Raw genomic sequence first — 20,545 nt, 5'->3', positions numbered from 1 at the left:
GTTGAGATATGAGTAACCTTGAATCTGTCTCTCCACACCTGTTGAGATGGGAGTAACCTCTCCACACCTGTTGAGATGTGAGTAATCTTGAATCTGTCTCTCCACACCTGTTGAAATGTGAGTAACCTTGAATCTGTCTCTCCACACCTGTCGAGATATGAGTAACCTTGAATCTGTCTCTCCACACCTGTTGAGATGTGAGTAGCCTTGTGTGTATCTCTCCACACCTGTTGAGATGGGAGTAACCTCTCCACACCTGTTGAGATGTGAGCAACCTTGAATCTGTCTCTCCACGCCTGTTGAGATAGGAGTAACCTTGAATCTATCTCTCCACACCTGTTGAAATGTGAGTAACCTTGAATCTGTCTTTCCACACCTGTTGAGATGGGAGTAACCTCTCCACACCTGTTGAGATGGGAGTAACCTTGAATCTATCTCTCCACACCTGTTGAGATGTGAGTAACCTTGTGTGTATCTCTCCAGATCTTTTGAGATGTGAGTAACCTTGAATCTGTCTCTCCACGTCTTTCGAGACATGAGTAACCTTGAATCTCTCTCTCCACACCTGTCAAGATGTGAGTAACCTTGTCTGTATCTCTCCACACCTGTTGAGATGGGAGTAACCTCTCCACACCTGTCGAGATTTGAATAACTTGAATCTGTCTCTCCACATCTGTCAAGATGTAACCTTGAATCTGTCCTTCCACATCTGTCGAGATGTGAGTAACCTTCACTCTGCCCTTCCGCACGTTTTGGGATGTGAGTAATCTTGAATTTGTCTATCCACACCTGTTGAGATGTGAGTATCATGAGGAGAGTAACCTTGAATTTATCTGTCAATGGCTTTGAGCATACTGAAGAATCCATTATATTTAAGATGCTTGTTTCTGGACAAAATTACCTTAGTAGTGTGGTCAGTTTGTGATCCATAGATTGGACCTTAAAATTAAGTTAAAGAAGAACGCATGCCAAACAGATAAAAACACTTTATTAATGTGGTTAGAACTTAAGACTGTAAATGCTCTGTCTGTTTTGTTACAAGGTCTTGTGTATACATGGTAATTATAGCTCCCCCTTTTACTTTATTTCAGATTCCGCTATATTGTGATATTTTTACTACATATTCTGGTGATATTTGAATACCCGTCCTCACTCACCGTGACTTCTGATATCCGTTTCCGAGGGAACCGTATAGTCGTACCCTGCTGGCTGACAGAAGGCATCGAGGTCCTGTGCCTCCTTCTCCTGTTGATCGACACGTTCATCAGGGTAGGTAGAAACTTATTCATTCAAACCTTAATGTGGGTTGGCTGGTTGTTTGTTTAGTGCCACACTCAGCAATATTCAAGCGGTATGACAGAAGGCTGTAAATAATCAAGTATCGACCAGAAAATCCAGTGATCATCATAATGAGCATCGAAGCCTGACCACCCGATCCTGGTAATCACCTCTCATGACAAACATGAGCTACTGAAGACCAGTTCTAACACTGAAACCACAAACCTTAATGTAATTTCAAAAATCAGTGTAAATACCAATATGGTCAATTCTTCCCAGAAGCATGGCGAAGTGATAGGGTTTATAGGCATTACATTCAGACACTTACGTATGTAAGTATTAACCCTTGGCTACCCCACCACCCCTCAAGGTCTGTATGACATGTGTAACTTGTTTCTGAAGATGTTTGTTTATGTCCATGTTAATCCAGGGTCATGTTACATGTGAAGCCTACTTCTGAAGTTTCTTGTTGATACCAATGTTGTTCAAGGGCTATGTGGCTTGTGAATAAAGTTTCTCAGGTTGTTTGTTAATGCTGTTGCAGGGTTATTTGATGGGCAAGTACTACTTCTGGAGACACAAGTGGCTGGTGGCTGGCTCAGTCATCATTGCGATATCTCTCCTGGACTGGTCTGTGTCAGTAGCTCTGGGATGCCATGAGGTAGGGGGTGATGAACAGCTAGGGTGCAGTTTTCAGAACCTGCACCGAGTGCAACCATGCTCATAGGTTGAAGTTGCGCCATCAGAATCTCAACTCATGGTGACATGTATAACTTATAAGATGATGAAAGATATAATGCTTTATGGATAACACCTTATTTATTATTAACCACGTGGTCAGCATATGGGTAGCTGCATACTAATCTCCTACGTCACACAAGTGTCGTATCAGGTTGAGTTGTAATGACTTGACCTGAGATTCCAGTGATTTGATTGGATAACTGATGACCTCTGAGTTATGTCACATTTTGATAACACTACATTTCCATTCATAACAGGGGCGGTGGGGTAGCCTAGTGGTTAAAGCATTTGCTCGTCACGCCGAAGACCTGGGTTCGATTCCCCACACGGGTACAATGTGTGAGGCCCATTTTCTGGTGTCCCCCGCTGTGATATTGCTGGAATATTGCTAAAAGCGGCGTAAAACCAAACTAACTCACTCACTCACTCACTCACTCACTCACTCACTCACTCACTCACTCGCCATTCATAACAAACACACAAATTCATTCATTCTACAACCTACAGGCATCATGGGAATGTAAATATTGTGAAAGTTGCCATGTCACTGTTTAATTGTCAGTTGAACTGAGGCGTTATATCCATTGAAAAACATAAATTTCCACCAGTGATATTAGCTGAATGACACAACCGCAAACCAAGAAACGGGGTGCTCCGGAGTATTTTCAGTTCAAGGCAATGACAAGTGACATGCATTGTGACATCACTTACAAAGCGGGGAGACATAGTGACGTCATTACAGTGTACAGACTATTAATATTAAACCATCGTCAAGCAAGAGTGTCTGTGAATCATGATAGTTATGTTGCATCATTATATCAGTTTATGATAAAGAAGTTGTCACCCATAAAGTATTGTGCCTTACTTGTTATTCATCAACTTCTAAAATCCCAATCAAACAGATCAGGTATACGATGTTGCATGATATATTGTTACCTGCACCAGCCATTGTTAACATGCACCAGTGCAGGTTGTAAATAGCGAAGTGTGGGGCGGTAGCGTGGTGGGTAAAGCATTTGGTCGTCATGCCCAAGTCCCTGTTTAGATTACCCACTTGGGTACAATGACTGAAGTCCATTTCTGGTGTTCCCCTTCATGTTAATACTGGTATGTTGCTAAAAGTGGCATAAAACAAAACTCACGCACTGTTAATACAGTGGAAGCTGTCTAAACAGGCACTCATTGGGACTGAATAAATAATCCAGTTTATAGATTGTAGAGCTGATGATGAATGTACAACCCACAGACGGGACTGAGGTTTCATGTTTTTGTTGACAACTTGCCAGATTGGACAGGTACTGGTTTAGACAGCTTCCACTGAAGTGAAATTGCATCGTGGCAGTAACAGTTCAGCATGAAGATAGTGAATGAATGAATGAATGAATGAATGAATGAATGAATGAATGAATGAATGAATGAATGAATGAATGGATGAATGAGATAGTTGCAGGGTGGGAAGGGGACAACAGTTAATGAGCAAGGAGAATCTACTTCTCAACATTTGACAAACATAAACAGACATACACACTTCTCTTGAAATACATACTTCAAGTTTTCTTGAAGTTTGTCTCTCCTGGACATCTGATGCAGGTGGAATTCTACCTTTCTGCTGTCTTGATGATATAAGCATTATCTTAGGGTGAAGGTCAGTGTAAAGGGGGGGCAACTGGTGATTGTATATTCAGTATGGATCCTGAGCAACCGTAAGGGAATATTTGCCTAACTGGCTTTGGTAATGTGTTGAAATATTTCTGAATGATGCTCATATTCTATGTTGATGTGTTTCAGTACATTCGGTTCCGGAGAATACTGCGACCATTCTTCTTACTACAGAACTCTACCATCATGAAGAAGACTGTCAACTGTCTGAGGAGAACGCTGCCAGAAGTGGCCAGGTGGGGCGAATAGACTGTTGACATGACAGTCAAGAATAATGACTCAAATAATGGTTCTTAGGTGTTGCTCACACAAGCCATTTTGTAGGTACTCTTTCTGAATAATCTCTGGTGATTTTGTGGATGTTTGTTGCTGAACAATCTGGCTATTGTCTGGGTATATGTTGCTAAACCATCTGGCTATTTTCTGCGTATATGTTGCCAGACAATAGTGTGACTGCTCTCATTCAAGTAGGATACTGAAGTGAAAACAACCTTCTAATCTGCATGGGTTTCAGCAGAAAAAGTGTCAGTTTCAACGTTACTGAATGTCCATGAAGGGGCTTGTTTGGGCGAGTCCTTCTGCCCAGCTTGTATGTAATTGTGACTGTGTGTGTGACTGTGAGTATTGTATGTGACTATGACTCATGTATCTCATCTGACTCTTGTGTCTGTCTTACTGTGACTCTTGTCAGATGTGGCCTGTATCTGACGATGACTCTTGTATCTGACTGTGACTCTTGTATCTAATTGTGTTTCTTGTATTTAATGGTGACTCCTGTATGTAACTGTAAGCCTTGTATCTGAATGTGACTCTTGTATCTGACTGTGACTCTTGTATCTAATTGTGTTTCTTGTATTTAATGGTGACTCCTGTATGTAACTGTAACCCTTGTATCTGAATGTGACTCTTGTATCTGACTGTGACTATTGTATGTAATTGTGATTCTTGTATTTGATGGTGACTCTTGAATGTAACTGTAACCCTTGTATCTTAATGTGACTCTTGTATCTGACTGTGATTCTTATGTGTAGTTGTGACTCTTGAATCTGACTGTTACTGTTTTGTCTGACTGTGTCTCCAACTTTGACGCTTGTTTGTTACTGTGAGTACTCACAGCGATTGTGACTTTATGTGACTGTAATTGATATCTGACTATAACTCTTGTATGTGACTGTGACTCATGTATCGGATTGACTTGTATCTATCTGACTTTGACTCTTTTAGCATGTAGTTGTGCCTTGTATCTGACTGTGACTACTGTATCTGACTCTGACTATTGTATTTAATTGTAAGTCTTGTATCTGACCATGACTCTTGTATCTGAGTGTGACTTGTGTATGTGATTGTATCTCTCTTATCTGACTGTACCTATTGTATCTGACTATGGCTGTTATAGGTGACTGTGACTTTTGTGTGTGACTGACTTGTATCTGAATGTGCCTCTTGTATCTGACTATGACTATTTTATTTGACTGTGACTCTCGTATGTGAATGTAACTCTGTATCTGTCTATAACTCTTGAATCTGACTGACTTTTGTATTTGGCTGTGACTCTTGTATCTGATTGTGAATCTTCTGTATAACTGTAAGCTTTGTCTGTATTTGTAACTCTTGTATCTGACCTTGACTCTTGAGTATAACTGTAAGCCTTGTATGTGATTGTAACTCTTGTATCCGACTGTGAATTTTCTATGTAACCATAATCCTTGTATGTGATTGTAACTCTTGTATCTGACAGTGTACTGGCTCTACTTGGGCTCCACATCTATCTGTTCACGTTGTTTGGGATGCTGCTGTTTCCAAAAATTGAGGTGAGGTCTCTGCTGGGGATGCTTTCCATCCCAAATTTTCACAAATGTACTGATTCTCTGTACAAGTTGTCAGTTTCATAAATGTTCTATCTACCGCTTGACCTTTTTGTCAGTGTCTTAGCACCGAGGACACTTATGGTAAATATGGCATGTTAAATAGAGGATATATTTCAAAACCCCACTTTTTACGTCATGTATCCACACTGATAAAAATACCCTGTTACACGCACAGACATCTATTGATTTCCTTGTCATTGTCGTACAAGTGCTCATGAAAGTTAGTTGGTTTATGGGAGGGTGAAATAGATGGGGTACTGAATATGCTGGATGCGCTGGTGGGGTGCCCCAGTTCGATTAGACCTATGATTATGAATAGACAATGCCATTGAGGAAGTGGCCAAATGTAATAGATGTTATACTTGAGATTACACTTTCTCAGTAAAATACAGATTCTAGTATGTATGTTAGGTCAAGTTCCATTGGGGATCTGAGCCCTCACTCTTAGAGCATTGTGACAGATTGACACCATTTAAAGTCAGCGATCTAACCCACTAAGCCAACCTATGATTGTTGATATTTCATTTTATTCCAGTATGACGGCATTTACAGAACCTGAACATATATAACAGCTTATGTTGATGTGTTTGTACCATTTGACATTCACAATGTCTACACCTTCACTGCATCTTACCTGCTTACATTGGCCTTATTACAGTTTGCTTATAATATCAACCCTTGGTTTGTCTGATCCAGGCTTGATTATGAACATCTCTATGATATGACGAGAATACTTTTAAAGAGATGTAACTAAAACACACTCACCTACACCCTATATTGTAAGTCATTTGCTTGAAAAAAAAGGTGTATCTATTGGAAACAATGACAAATGGTTTGAACATTGACTCCTAATAATACTGTGCAGTACCTTGCACTGAATATTTGGTATTGACTTACATTGACATATCGTTTTACTTCAGAATTCTTCAAGCAATGGAACCAACAATGTATTTGATGATGAGACAAATGCTACTATCATCACGACCAGTGTAAGTTGTCCATTGCAGTCTTGTCAAGAACCAGCTGCTAGCTCTAAACAGACATTCTAATTACAGAACTGACAGATGTTCCTTAGTTGTTAAAGATTTGTGTTAGAATTGGTCTTTAGTATCCTCTGTTTATTGTAAAAAGCAACTAATGGGTTTGTTTGGTCTGGTTTCACTGACTTAGTTGACACGTCATCATATCCCATTTGTGCAGATTGATGCTCATACTGTTGATCACTGGATTGTTTTGTCCAGATTCAGTTATTTGCAGACCGCAACCATACAGCTGGAATACTGCTGAGGGTGGTGTAAAACTAAACTCACTCACTCACTTAACAGTTATGATAATAATGTGTGAATCTCTTTGAATGTATCAGTGCTTAAGTGGTTTTCTTTAATTTTACATACAGTTGTATAATTTATCATGAAGTATGTTGTGGTAAATGTATATACTTGTTGAAACATTTTCAGAAAACACAGGAGTCGAAGTATTTCCGCACCTTGTTGGATTCCTTCATGAGTCTACTGGTTCTGCTGACAACAGCCAACAACCCAGATGGTCAGTATATACAGGTCATCTTAGAGAGACATTTAGTGTGAGTGAGTGAGTGTGTTTAGTTTTACACAGCTCCCAGCAATATTCCAGCTATGTGGCAGCAGATCAGACAATCCAGTGGTCAACATCATGAGCTTCGATCTGCCCAATGGGAATATAATGATACATGCTAACTACGTCAGCATTGGAAACAGGCTTCACACATTGTACCTATGTGGGGAATCGAACCTGGACCATTGGCGTGATGAGGGAATGCTTTAATCACTACGCTACCCCAAAGTTGTGAATTTTGATGGAAACACGACAGTTGTCGTCATAGGTCATATTGTGAAAGAGTGACAGACTTGATTTTATGTCACTTGTGTCAGTATTTGATTGTGCTTATCTAGTCAACTACTTTCATGAACTTCATAAACTTCATGAACTTGTATTGCCTCTACTTGAACAGTTTACTAAATCCATGATTCTGTGTTGTCATAGTCACGATGCCAGCTTACCAGAACAACCGCCTGTATTCGCTGTTCTTCATCCTGTTTCTGGTGATAGGTAAGTGTTTCTGATTTAGCGTTCCAAGTTGTCACAGGAAGGTGTCAGAAGTACTTTTCATTACTGTAAAACAGTAAAATAAAGGATAAAATATTTCATCTTTAGTATTTAAGAGACAATGGATGGATTATATTTTGTTTACAGCACATTTTATGTCTAAACATATACACTGCTGAATACCTAAATGATTTTAGACACAGAGAGATTCAGGATTGAAGTTGCAATCTGTGTGAAAATATGTGTGAACTTGTTTAAATTGTTTAATGGGTGATGATATGATTGTAACAGAAGTAAGAAAATATGGTTATAGTTCCTGGTTGTCAGTGGCTTTATCTTTTTAGATTTTTTACACCTTTATACATCTGGTTTGATTATTGAGATTGTGACACATCATTTCTGAGATTTCAGTATTTTATATAAATGAAGTCTTCAGAATGTGCTCAGAGGCTGAGATAATATCATTGACTGCGTATAATTGACTGCGTATGATTGACTGTGTATGATTGACTGCGTATGATTGACTGCGTATGATTGACTGTGTATGATTGGCTGTGTATGATGGTGTTACGGTTTAGAATTTACAGTGACAAACTGTGTAAGAACTCCCCTTGTGAACCAGCAAAACAACAAAGACAAGTCATAAATGTTCAAATTGTATTATTATGCAACGAGAGGAAGGAAGTCACAAGTCAATTTCACAATGCTGATTACAAATACAATTCAAGAGAGACAAAATGGTAAGTCAGTGGGTCACAAGATATATATAGTAGCAAACTCACCAAAGTCTTGATGTGAGAGGGAACAGCTATGCAGAATGTAAACACAGGGATCGGTGTGACAGCAGATAATGTAGATTCAGGCGTTGACGGATGCAGATGATATAAACTCCAGAAATGTCCGAATGTTAATATGAATGAGTGCCCTCAACACGGCAACCAGCCTATATATTTAGCCATTTCCCGAAAGCAGATAAACTCCGGAAAACCAGAATACTAAAAGTGTTGACCAGCTATTAAAACGAAATGTTACCCATCATATTTAATATTCAAAACACTAAACATTGTGACCCAATAATAATTATTACTGAATTAATAACAAAATGTACAGAAAATACACACTCGTAACAATGGACAATGTATGACCAACATGTATGACCAACCTGTCTTGGTGTTGTCAGGCCTGTACTGCTTCATGAACATGCTGACAGCTGTCATCTACAACCAGTTCCGTGGCTACTTCCTGGTAAGAAAATCTCTTTCACACTCACTCTCTCAAGCAGCCAGTCAAACACAATTCGCCACAACCCACCATGCCACTTCCACACTTTTTCGCAGATGCAAAAACAGCTCTGTGCTCAAAATATTCTCATCCTTCACCCCTAGCACTCACCCACCCAAATACATTCACCTATACACCAGCACGTCATGTTCCCAAACATCCACCCACCAGAACTCTCAGATTTCTTCATCCAGAACACTGTCCCATCCAAGCAACCATCCATGAACACACTCATTCACCAAAACACCAACCCACTGGAACACTCAACAACACTCTCAGCCACTTACCAGCTGCTCTTTGGCCAGATGCTCTATCCACAAGACCAGAGAGGCATCCTTTTGCTTAAATAATACTATATTCCAATGTGTATTATAACTATATGATATCCTTTAGTCTAGATTAGGAAAATCTGGGTTAGAGACAGTCTTCAGAAACCATGTTGGATGTAAGAGGATCGGAGGATCAGCATTACTGACTTGATGATGTATGTTATTGTAAATACATAGAACACTCACAACTGTTTGGTGCCAAGTTCTTTCAGGATGCAGCTGCTACCCTTTGGAACTCTGCCTCTTGATCTAACACTAGTACCAACTCGGCCACACTTCAAAATGAGAGTCCGAACACATCTCTTTCAAAATATTTTTCATAAATCCATGTATTATCTTGTGCATATGAACAGTGACTTGTCAGCACTTTGAGCATTGCCTTAGTTTGGTGGAAGTCAGCACTATATAAATACTCTTATTATTATTATAGAACAATGCTCATGCTGTTGATCATTGGATTGTCTGGTTCACACTCAATTATTTACATTAGCTGGAATGTTGCCAAGTGCAGTGTTTAACAACAATGAGTCGATCAATCCTTTGTATAGTTTTAATTTTAATCACCTAAATGGTTTGACACTATCAGAGCACAATCACTTGTTGATTCTGCCAAAGCTAATGTATTCCGATATTAATCTTGAAGCTATTCTTTTCCTTCTCTTCAGAATTCCATGCAGGCAAGTTTTTTTCGACGCCGGCTTGGAGTGAGAGCTGCTTTCGAAGTCTTGAGACGGCGGAAACTGTGTTTCCGTCATAATTCTTGTCTCCCTTCTGTAGGGTGAGAATCAGCTTGAAAGGATATTGCTTCATCCCTTTTGGAAAAGTGATTCCAACATCATGAGGACTCTTATTAATGTTTATAGATAAGATAACTGTATGTGCCGTTTTCTTACTGTTTTAAAACAGAAGCAGGTGTTTAATTACATGTGTACATTTGAACACCATGAACTTGTTTTCAATATTCATATCATATGCTATATATTGTCAAAGATAAGCTAATCTCATATGTAAACTGGGGTCATAAAATTGACCCTTAAAATCAGTATCAAAATGGTATGTTAATTTTCAAACCATACTGGATATACAAATCAGTGTATTGTATGTGCGATGTTATACCATCTAAACGTTACATACATATGATTGACTTGATTTAATTTTAAAACATCACATCATGTAATTGACAGCATTGAGGTGGGGGCACCTGTTGTGAAAGCAGTTGTACAGAGAGCCTACCTGTCCAAGTCCGTCAAACAGGCTCTCCTCCAGGTAAAGTGATATTCACTCTCTCATCACAAGCTAAGTCTGTGTTTAGAAGGTTCTGATTCTGTGTGTTCAAATTGTTAGTAGTTATTTAGCCCACTGAGCACAAACTGACACATTCAGTATGGTTGCCTGTCAACAATTCCTGTTGTAGATGTGAAAGCACATGTTAAAGACACATTACAAGGATGATATATTCATAGTTCCAGCTTCAAAGGGCCATATGTTTCTGAGTGAGTGAGTGTTAGTTTTAAGCAATATTCTAGCAGTATCGTGGCAAAGGACACCAGAAATGGACTTCATACATTGTATCCATGTAGGGAATCGAACCTGAGTCTTTGGCATGATGAATGAATGCTTTAACCACTGAGCTACCCCACTGTGCTGTTTCTGAGGAGATATCATTCTGCTTTTTGAATTCTCACAATACCAACACATCAGTAAACACAGAGTGCATAGTTAATTAAATTGTGTAACATGACATCACATATAAACATTATCAGGTGTTCTGACCTTTACTAAGATTAACCTGAATCCCCTACTTTGACATTACACCAAGGTTACGTTAGTGACTTTCGATCAGCTTAGTTCTTTGTGAAAGGAGGCCCAGGTATAACAAATTTGAATGAAACAGACTTAAAATATTTACAAAATTACTTGATGAGTCCTTCTTACCTTGTACTTCTTATATAGGTGAGTGAGTGAGTTAGTTGGAATTAACACCTCAGTGAACAGTAATCTAATTTTATCACTTGAGCAAAATATGTGAGGAAGAACAAAGTTATGCAAATGTCAGACAGTGTCCTTTTTGATGATATCTTCAAGCAGGAACATGGTGCTGACAACAGCAGAAAATATAGCCAAGGAGAACCAGGATTTCATGGGCACAGGTACCATTAGAGAAAGCCCAGGCTTAAACATGATTTTTGCTAAAAAGTTGGACAAGTCCTCAATTTTACCTAAATATAAATCTTTGTTTAGAATTGGGCGTACCCAATAAAATTGGCTTGCTATGCACCTATGAACTCAGGTTTAATATGTCATCAAGTTACACAACTTTGCTTGGCGACTGGGCCCCCTTCTTGTCAGTGTATTGATCAGCAGAATGTTCATATTGGTCTGCATGCACATATACTGTTTGAAACAAACAAACAAACAAGTCAGAAGAAGTGTTGTGATAAGTGAACAAGAGGCGGTGCATTAACTACTTCTGTGCCGGTCGTGTATGACCACTGCGTAGTCATGGGCAACCACTACAGCGTCTTGTGCTCAATCTTGCAGGAGTTGATGCAGAGCCCCCAGGGTACATACTCGGCCACCGGGTTCCAGACTCTGTTTGAGGAGCTGGAAAGGGAGCACACGAAGGATAAGGTATGTTCTTTCTCTCTGAAACTGACTAAACTTGTGTGAGTAGTGACGGAATGCTTTTGTATAGATCTACAGGAAGTTGGATGAACTGATTTTGATGTGGGCCAGTGGAGAAACCAGCAATGATCTATTATAAGATTACATTTGAATGAATTATACAGGAATATTACTGATCATTAGGTTATAGGCTAAGCTTGTGGACTTGCCATGACTTCTGCTGAAAGACTGTAATTGAGTCTGCCTGGAGACTGGTCTTAAGGTCTGCTGATGGTCTAGATATATCTTTGTTTGGGAGACTGGACAAAATTCAAATCTGTGAAACTAGCAGTCGGTGTTGTAATCTGTCAGCCTTAACATGTTGAATATAGCAATCTAATATTTACATGTAGTGAATTTCAGTATTTTAGTGTTACCATTATGCATTAAACACAGTAAGAACTGGTCACTGACACCAGCCTATGTCTCACAGAGGCCGGATGTCCACTGGTATGAAAATCCAGTACTGAGAAGAATACAGAGGGTGTTTGTCCACAACTATTTCTCCTACTTCGGAAGTTTCATCGCTGTTGCCAATGTCATTGCCATCTCTGTGAGTAGAGTTGTAATAACCTCCAGCTTCCTAGAAAATGTCATGGATGTCTTTCATAAATCCATGTATATCTTTAAATATGTCTTCAAACACTGAAACACTTTTTATTTTCAGGAGCTGGTGATGTCATAATCCAGTTTTTATAGCAGTATTTACAATTTTTGATGTCTAGATATTATATATATTATTACTTTTATGCATGCAAGATTTACCATGCTACTGTGTAGATTTACCTCCCTTGACCCTACCAGGATCTGTTGATTGTGAACGAGTCACCCTGCAATACATCTCTTGCCAGCTCAGTTTTGTGGGTAGGAACCATCATTGTCAACATTCATGACCATTTTACAGTGGTTACCTCCCTTGTTAAACGTGAAGAGTGTGTGAAGCCCATTTCTGGCCCCTACCCAACTCAATGATGTTACTAGAATACCAGCCCTGTATTCCTGTATTAAAAATAGGAAACTGAGATATGGTGTTAAAATAAAGTAATTAATGAACTACTTGTAGTGAGTTAAACTTAAACATGTACCAAAGCAAATTTAATCAAGTCATAACTTGGTGGTCACTGTTGATTCGTTTAGTGTCACTGCCATCTGAATCAGAAAAGGAGAAAAGAACAACATTGGCTGAAAGCATTCTCTAGACCAGTCACATTTAGTGTTAGATAAATGGGTAGGCTGATCTGTGGAAGTTTGATTGATCATGAACTATACAGACATCATCTAGCTACCACAGTTGTAAACTATTTTCAAAATTTGTCCTGTAATCAATGTCAAGGTCAAATATACTGAACATCATTGAAAACGCACCACCTGTAAATTTTGAAATAAGGCAATAGAATCTTTTGGAAATGGAAAATTAATGGTGGGAATTTTGATAATAACACACTGGATCGTAAATAACGCTCTACAGTAAAAAACGGATCGTTCGAACACATCATCGAAGACATCACATGAAAACAACAAAATTCATGCACATCACACACGAAGGGCACAAATTGCATGCAGAAAGCATGCTGTTCAGGGGTATAAATGACCTTCGGCACAAAACCGTTCTCATTTTCGCAGTACTTTCGTAAGTAAAGTTTTTTCCAAGATTGTCACCAGAGGAACGAGAACAGGCCTTGGGTATGTTGCAGGTCGGCGCTTCAAGCAGAAACATTGCACGACGATTTGGGTGTCATCTTTCGACCATTCTGAGGCTTGCTAACAGATACCAACAAACAGGAACCAGCAGGGACCGGCAACGCCCAGGTCAGGCACGTGTTACCACCCCTCGTCAAGATCGAGACATTGTACGGCGCCATATTCGGGATCGAACCTTGCCCGCTGCCAGAACCGCCAACGCTGTCCAGGGTCGACGTGGTTTGATCAGCGCTTCCACCGTCCGACGCCGTCTCCGTGCGGCAGGGTTACGTTGTCGACGCCCTTACGTTGGACCCATCCTGACTGACAGGGATCGCCGTGAACGCCGACAATGGGCTGAACAGCATCGTGTGTGGTTGTTACGACGTTGGCATGGTGTGGTGTTCTCCGACGAGTCGCGTTTTCACTTGCGAAATGCTGACGGGCGTCTACGGGTATGGCGTCGACGGGGTGAACGTTATCATCAGGATTGTGTTGTGCAAATCGATCGGTGGGGTGGAGGCAGCATTATGGTGTGGGGAGGGATAAGTTATCACCACAGAACCGCTCTGATTGTTTGTCGTGGCAGAGTGAATGCCGTTTACTACCGTGACAACATTCTTCAGAACAACGTCGTTCCCTTCTTTCACCAGCATCAAGATCTGCACACATTTCAACATGACAATGCACGAGCCCACACTGCACGTGTTTCGATACAGTATCTGGCTAACAACAACATTCCTCTACTTCATTGGCCTGCATTGTCACCAGATTTGTCACCCATCGAACACTTGTGGGATTACATCGGCCAACGCCTCGCACGTCGTCCGCAGATCAACAACCTTGGGGAACTCGACAATGCCTTGCAGCAAGAGTGGAATGCAGTGCCTCAGGACTTTATTCAGAGACTTATCCGTTCAATGAGGAGACGTTGCACAGCTTGTGTTGCTGCTAACGGGGGTCATACACGCTACTGACTTTCCATTTTGACCCCATCTTTATTTCATTGTCAGCTGCATTAAATCTTCACTGTTTTGCTTGATTGTTTTTTGCTTCTTTTCTTTATCAAACATTGGTCTACACAAATATGTAAAATTTACATAGATTGCTCACTTCTGCTCTTAGAAATCCACAATTTTAGGGGTGGTGCGTTTTCAATGATGTTCAGTATATGTATTCTGGGAAAATGTATTGGCCCACAGGGCTGGCTATAAAATAAAGTTGTAAGCCCATCAGGAAACTAGCAAGCAGTGGGCCGCTGGGCAGGTTCTATTTCATCCACTGTGGAATATTGCTAAAAGCGTAGTAAAACCAAACCAAACAGTCAGTCCCTTGTTCTGCTGATGCCACAGGTGTAGAATTATTGCTATGAGTGTTGTAGAATCTTGATATTTTTAGAACCCAAACCCTGGCATGAACTACGACTTCATTACCTACCAGTATACCATAATGACCTTCACCTTCTTTGTTTACAGGTACAGCTTGCCACACGATATGACGAGTCCATCCGTTCCAGTCATTCCTTGTTGAGGGTTTGTGGAAGTTTTCACATAAAATCTATGTAAGACTGATTAAGTTGACTGGTCAGGTTGTTGATTAATGTTGCAACCAGCAATTTTCCAGCTATTTGGCAGCGGTCTGTAAATAAGTGAATCTGGACCAGACTGTTTAGTGATCAACAGCATGAGCATCAGTCTACACAAGTGAAATATGATGACATGTATCAGTGAATCCAACCACCTGATCCCATTAGATGCCTCTTTGGACAATCATGGGATACTGAGGACCAGTTCTCACTCAGATCTTCATGGGTAATGATTGTTTAGGATAACTCAAATTCCATTTGACACTGTCTTGAAAATGCAGTTTGAGGAATCCTTAGAGGTTTGCTGAATACAGTATGAAAATATTCATGTTTCCATTTGTCTTATCGATATACAACTATGATAAAACACAGATAGTGATAAGCCTCCCTATATACAGTGGAAGCTGTCTAAACCAGCACTTATCGGGACTGAAGAAATAATCCATAATTTTATGCTAGTGTTGACAGCTTGCCGGATTGGACAGATGCCTGTTTTGACAGCTTCCACTGTATTTTAAATGTTACATTAAGTTACAAAGATAGTTACAAGAACATCTTTGATTCATCTCTGCAGGTGACCAACTTCACGTTTGTCATCTACTACTTTGTGGAACAGTCACTGAAAGTGTGGGCAATGGGTCCTCGGCGCTACATATGGTACTGGACCAATATCTTTGATGCCCTCATCACCCTGGCGTTGGTGGTAGGTTGTTGTGCCATCTTTGTGGTTGTAGTGATTCTCGGATGAGTTTTATCTACATGTTTCCTATATTCGGTCCTATCTTCACGTATGAAGATATAAAAACGTGGGCTTTAGTATTATACTTACATAAATCTAGTTGTATCATTTGAAGCTGGAGACCTATAAGGAATATTAAGTATTGTAATATTCAGTTATATCATGTTGTTAATGGATGAATCATTTAATGGTCAGAATGAGACCCCCAGAAGTCATTGAATAGCATAAATAGTCTAAGAGGGAGCTTTAGAAATAATAATTCATCAAACCGTTAAAAGAAAAAGTTACTGTTACCAAAAATACTCTGTTGGAATGTTTTAAAAAATGTGATAAGAAGTAAAGATCTAGCAGTTTTGATTGTAAACGTGTCTGGATTTACAGTGATATGTGAAGAAATGTCTCTCTTCTAGGGCTTGAAGATTCACTGTTTCTATTCAATATTTAAATGACTATTTTAATTATTTCCACACAGCTAGAAAGTAAATTTGACTCCAACTTGAACAGTTTCAAGCACTGAAATAAGGCGAAACATGATCGGTCGATACCTGGATAATTATCCAATCAAAACTACTATAGTGTTTAGCAGACATCACCAAGTTGACAATGGATTTCTGAATCGAATCAAAAATGATTGCGGTGAGGGTTCAATTTTGAAATTTGAACTGAATCAAGGTTGGGGAGAATCGTTGCAGCAGCAGAGTCATGTTGCTATGGATAAATGTTGTAGTAAAACATCTGTAGAGTGACTGTTCATGATTTCAAGAGTGTTGTCTGTTTTTTTCAGGTAGGAGAGATATTTACGGGAGTACAGTATGGATTTCCTTACTCGTCCAGGTGAGCCCCAGGGAAACTGTCAATGCATTCTGTATGGGATATGTCATCTGTTATCTCATTGTAGAAGGCACAACCAAGATATCCCTTTAGTTTGTTGAAGGGGTCGTTTTCTAGCCTTGATCACAGGGCCTGTGGTAGAATCCCAAATCAGAATTGTTGTGGTCACTGATAATGATGCATAGTGTGGTATCTTATAGGTTAATAAACTTTGTTTTAGCTCTGATCTTGTTCATGAAAATCTTCTGGACTTTTCATAGCATACCAGTGCATACATGTTTTTATGAAAGGAATTTAATGAAGATTGTACAGTGTTTGTGGTAGCTCCCTTACAACTTCGACATCATTTCCTTGCATTGCAGGGCATGTTGCCATTATTCACAAATTCAATTAGCTCAGAGAAACCTTATTTTATTTTGTTAATTCCTTGGGCAAATACGTTTTTGGTTACTTGTTCCAAGAACACAAAAAGCTATTTGTATAGAACACAGGTAGAAAATATTGTGCGTTTGTGTGAAATATGCAGGTTTTTGTGTTATCCTGAACACTGTTTTATAGATCCTGTGTTTAGTTGGAACAGTGAATGTTACAGCATCTTTCCTTTAAGTGACTGTTGTTATTCACTGATGTTCTAGCATTTGATACATCCAGGGCCTAGATTTTTGAAGCTCTCTTAGCGCTAAGATAGTGGTATGTTAATGTTAATGTATGGCACTTACAGCTCCAATCAAAACTACTATAGTGTTTAGCAGACATCACCAAGTTGACAATGGATTTCTGAATCGAATCAAAAATGATTGCGGGGAGGGTTCAATATTGAAATTTGAATTGAATTAATAATAAGAGAGCTTTGAAAATCTTAGTTTGAAAAAATGGTCACACTAATAACACTAATTACAATGAAGGACAAGAAATTTAGAAACAGTGGATAATTGAAATCAAGAGTGAGACAGGCTTGTGACATAACTACAGTTGAGGACAAATGTGGTAGAATTTCTGATGCCTTTTTGTAGTTTGTTTATGTGCAGCTGTGATATGTGGTTTGTGTTCCTGAATGTTCTGTTTGTAGCGTCCCGACACATGCCACCACGTCCAAGCTGTGGAACACTGTACGCTTCATCAACATCCTCATCATGGTCAGGCTCTTCCGCATCATCCCCCACATCAAGGTCAGAATACATGAATGAGTGAGTGAGCTAGTGAGTGAGTGAGATTGAGCTGCATGAGTGAGTGAGAGTAAACTGCCTTTAGTGACTGAGGGTGGGTGAGTAGGTGATGGAGTGAGTCACTGAGCAGATGGTTGCTTGAATGAGTGAGAGTAAAATGCCTGTATTGACTGTGGCAGAGCAGTTCATAGTGCAGAGTTATCTCCCTTGTTCAAGTTAGAAACGTAGTTGTGGATTCAAATCCCTGTTCAGCCCAGTTGTTTCCAGATTTGTTTGGTGTATTTCACCAAGTGGGGATGGTGTGATACCACTATCACCTTGACTTTTGCTTCCACTTCAAACAGATGAGCAGGGATTCAACTGGCTTACTGTTCAATGTTAAACACTTTAATTTGCCTACTGGTCAGTATGGCCTGCTACCGCCTACAGGCTTTAATATCTAAAGGCCCAGAATCAAATCTGCAGGCCCATTTTGTTAAAGTCAAACCTATAAGAACAAAATAGACTACCCTGTACAGAGTTTCACACTGTTTCTGCAAAATCAGTTAGCGAAGCCTATGGCGCAGAGAGATGTTTTTAGTTATTAAAGATTGGTGGTGACATTCCTATGTGCAAAAGTACTTAAACACCAGGAAGTGAAACTGTAAGTTAACATAATCCAATGGATCATAGATGTTTCATGAACGTTAATAAAGAAAAAAAAGGGGAAAGATTCCAGTTGAAGAAAACAGAGAGAAAATGTACTTATGGCCACCAGGGCCAGCAGATATTTAAAACTGCCTGCTCGATACAATAACAACCAGCACTGAGCTTCTGGGCTTGCGATTATTTCGAACACTGATGTTAAACCACTTGAGTAGTTAAGTGTCCTCGTCATGTGGCAGAGTCTCTGTGTGTTTCAACCTTAGGTAACTAATTAGAGCTGCAACAAACACAGTATGAGGTGAATATGATACATTTCAGGAACATAGGTAGTCTGTCGTACAGACCCTGAAGCAAATATATCCAAGAAAGCTCATGCAAGTCTAGAGAATGTGGCAAGGCTAGATTCCCCTAGAAAATGAAGAAAGTCTCAGTGCTCCATTTCATTATGTTATGTTTTTTTTAATATAAACATATTTCAGTAAAATATGTTCATTTCAGGGACTAGTTATTAGTCTAGAATATAGGGAATACATTATGTTTCATGTCAAGGAATTGAGATAACAAGCAGTACATTACTAGAAAAACACTCATAGCCTTATAACAGTACCATAAAGGGCCTTGACAAAATGACACAAGTCCATTACTGCATGATTGCCTATCTTACTTTGATAAATAGCAAGTTCCATGTAAAAATGTTAATATTTGATTCTGGCATCAGTGAATAGTGAATTGAATCCATGTAGAGAAATAGTTCGTTTCTCTAATAAAGCGAGTGAATCGTAAGAGCCCTATGTATTATGTATTTATGTATTTAACACCTTGTAAATGCTCTTGTGTCACACTGCATCTCATTGACATCCTGCAGGCCACATCTGTGATAGCAAGCACCCTCATAGACCTGGTGAAGAACCTCAAGGCCTTTGCTGGTATCCTTGTTGTAAGCACTGGTTTCTTAGTTTTTGACCTCTGAGACTCCTAGGCCTTTATGATGAACACAAAAGTGGTGATACTGTTGTCATTGAAATCCAAATGTCTGGATCCAGAAACTGAATTTTCTGGACAAATGGAATATGTTGTGTTATGTTTACCTTGTTTCATGTAAATATCATTCAGGGGCTCAGAATTTTTTTTAAAAGCCACTTGCCACAGGGCAAGTGACTCTAAGAAAGTAGACCTGTGATGGTCCAGGGTAGAATATGCCTACAGTAACGTATGCTTGCCATCAAAGGCGACTCTGCTTCTTGTAAGAGGTGACCAACGGGATCGGATGGTCAGCCTTGCTGACTTGGTTGACACATGTCATCAGTTCCCAATTGCGCAGATCGATGCTCATGTTGTTGATCAATGGATTGTTTGGTCCAGACTTGATTATTTAAAGACCACTGCGATATAGCTGGAATATTGCTGAGTGCGGATTAAAACTAAACTCACTTACTTACTTAAGAATGTAACTTGTCCTGACAAATTTTCCTCTTAGTTTAATAGCTAGATTTTGAGCAGATTTGAAATGAAATCCAAGTATATTTGCAGTTTGAAACCGTAAGAAGAAAATGTCTAGTATTCCACGGGGAAGTAAGATACAAATAACTGATCACCCGAAATAAAAACTGACTTGTCCCTGGCATCTGGCAATGGGAGTTTGGGCCCCAATTTTGTAGGCCCCAATTTATTTAAACATACTAAAGTGTGCATTTTGGCATAAGCTACAGTTTTTGCTCAAATTTGAGAAAAGACAGGAAAATGCATTTCCTGGAATAACAGAAATCAATATCAAATTCAAATACGGTAGACAATTTGAATTTTGCAGATAGATTACTTAAATTGTTTGGGCTTTTTATATGAAAAAATGTGGCAGAGTTGGAAAATCAGCTGTTTCAAATTGTCAAACTCAGTTTGAAATTTGGGTGAAAACTTAAGTTTGAAATCGGAGTCAGGTATCCTGGGTCCAGATAGGAAGGGTTCCACTGTATCCAATGTCCAGTAATATATGTGAC

At 39.5% G+C, this 20,545-nt stretch overlaps 1 protein-coding gene across 2 annotated transcripts in view; it reads left to right on the top strand.

Annotated features, from left to right (window-relative positions):
* Nucleotides 1-20,545, top strand: part of LOC137287053 (two pore channel protein 2-like) — a 34,663-nt gene that overhangs the window by 7,334 nt on the left and 6,784 nt on the right. The window contains exons 4-20 of one of the 2 annotated variants that reach the window (XM_067819165.1): nucleotides 1,092-1,269; nucleotides 1,823-1,939; nucleotides 3,808-3,914; nucleotides 5,417-5,489; nucleotides 6,467-6,535; nucleotides 7,004-7,091; nucleotides 7,569-7,634; nucleotides 8,812-8,876; nucleotides 9,907-10,019; nucleotides 10,426-10,507; nucleotides 11,783-11,872; nucleotides 12,339-12,458; nucleotides 15,061-15,117; nucleotides 15,745-15,873; nucleotides 16,694-16,743; nucleotides 17,810-17,909; nucleotides 19,417-19,488. In XM_067819165.1, coding sequence (XP_067675266.1) covers nucleotides 1,092-1,269; nucleotides 1,823-1,939; nucleotides 3,808-3,914; nucleotides 5,417-5,489; nucleotides 6,467-6,535; nucleotides 7,004-7,091; nucleotides 7,569-7,634; nucleotides 8,812-8,876; nucleotides 9,907-10,019; nucleotides 10,426-10,507; nucleotides 11,783-11,872; nucleotides 12,339-12,458; nucleotides 15,061-15,117; nucleotides 15,745-15,873; nucleotides 16,694-16,743; nucleotides 17,810-17,909; nucleotides 19,417-19,488 — 1,576 coding nt within the window. Of the gene's footprint in view, nucleotides 1-1,091; nucleotides 1,270-1,822; nucleotides 1,940-3,807; nucleotides 3,915-5,416; nucleotides 5,490-6,466; nucleotides 6,536-7,003; nucleotides 7,092-7,568; nucleotides 7,635-8,811; nucleotides 8,877-9,906; nucleotides 10,020-10,425; nucleotides 10,508-11,782; nucleotides 11,873-12,338; nucleotides 12,459-15,060; nucleotides 15,118-15,744; nucleotides 15,878-16,693; nucleotides 16,744-17,809; nucleotides 17,910-19,416; nucleotides 19,489-20,545 lie in introns of both variants that reach the window. The other variant, XM_067819166.1, reaches the window with a different exon arrangement.

The sequence above is a fragment of the Haliotis asinina genome, chromosome 6, assembly GCF_037392515.1.
Source record: "Haliotis asinina isolate JCU_RB_2024 chromosome 6, JCU_Hal_asi_v2, whole genome shotgun sequence".
Lineage (NCBI taxonomy): Eukaryota > Metazoa > Mollusca > Gastropoda > Lepetellida > Haliotidae > Haliotis > Haliotis asinina.
The sequence above is the reverse complement of the archived record's forward strand: the minus strand, read 5'-3'. Positions and strand labels throughout refer to the sequence as shown.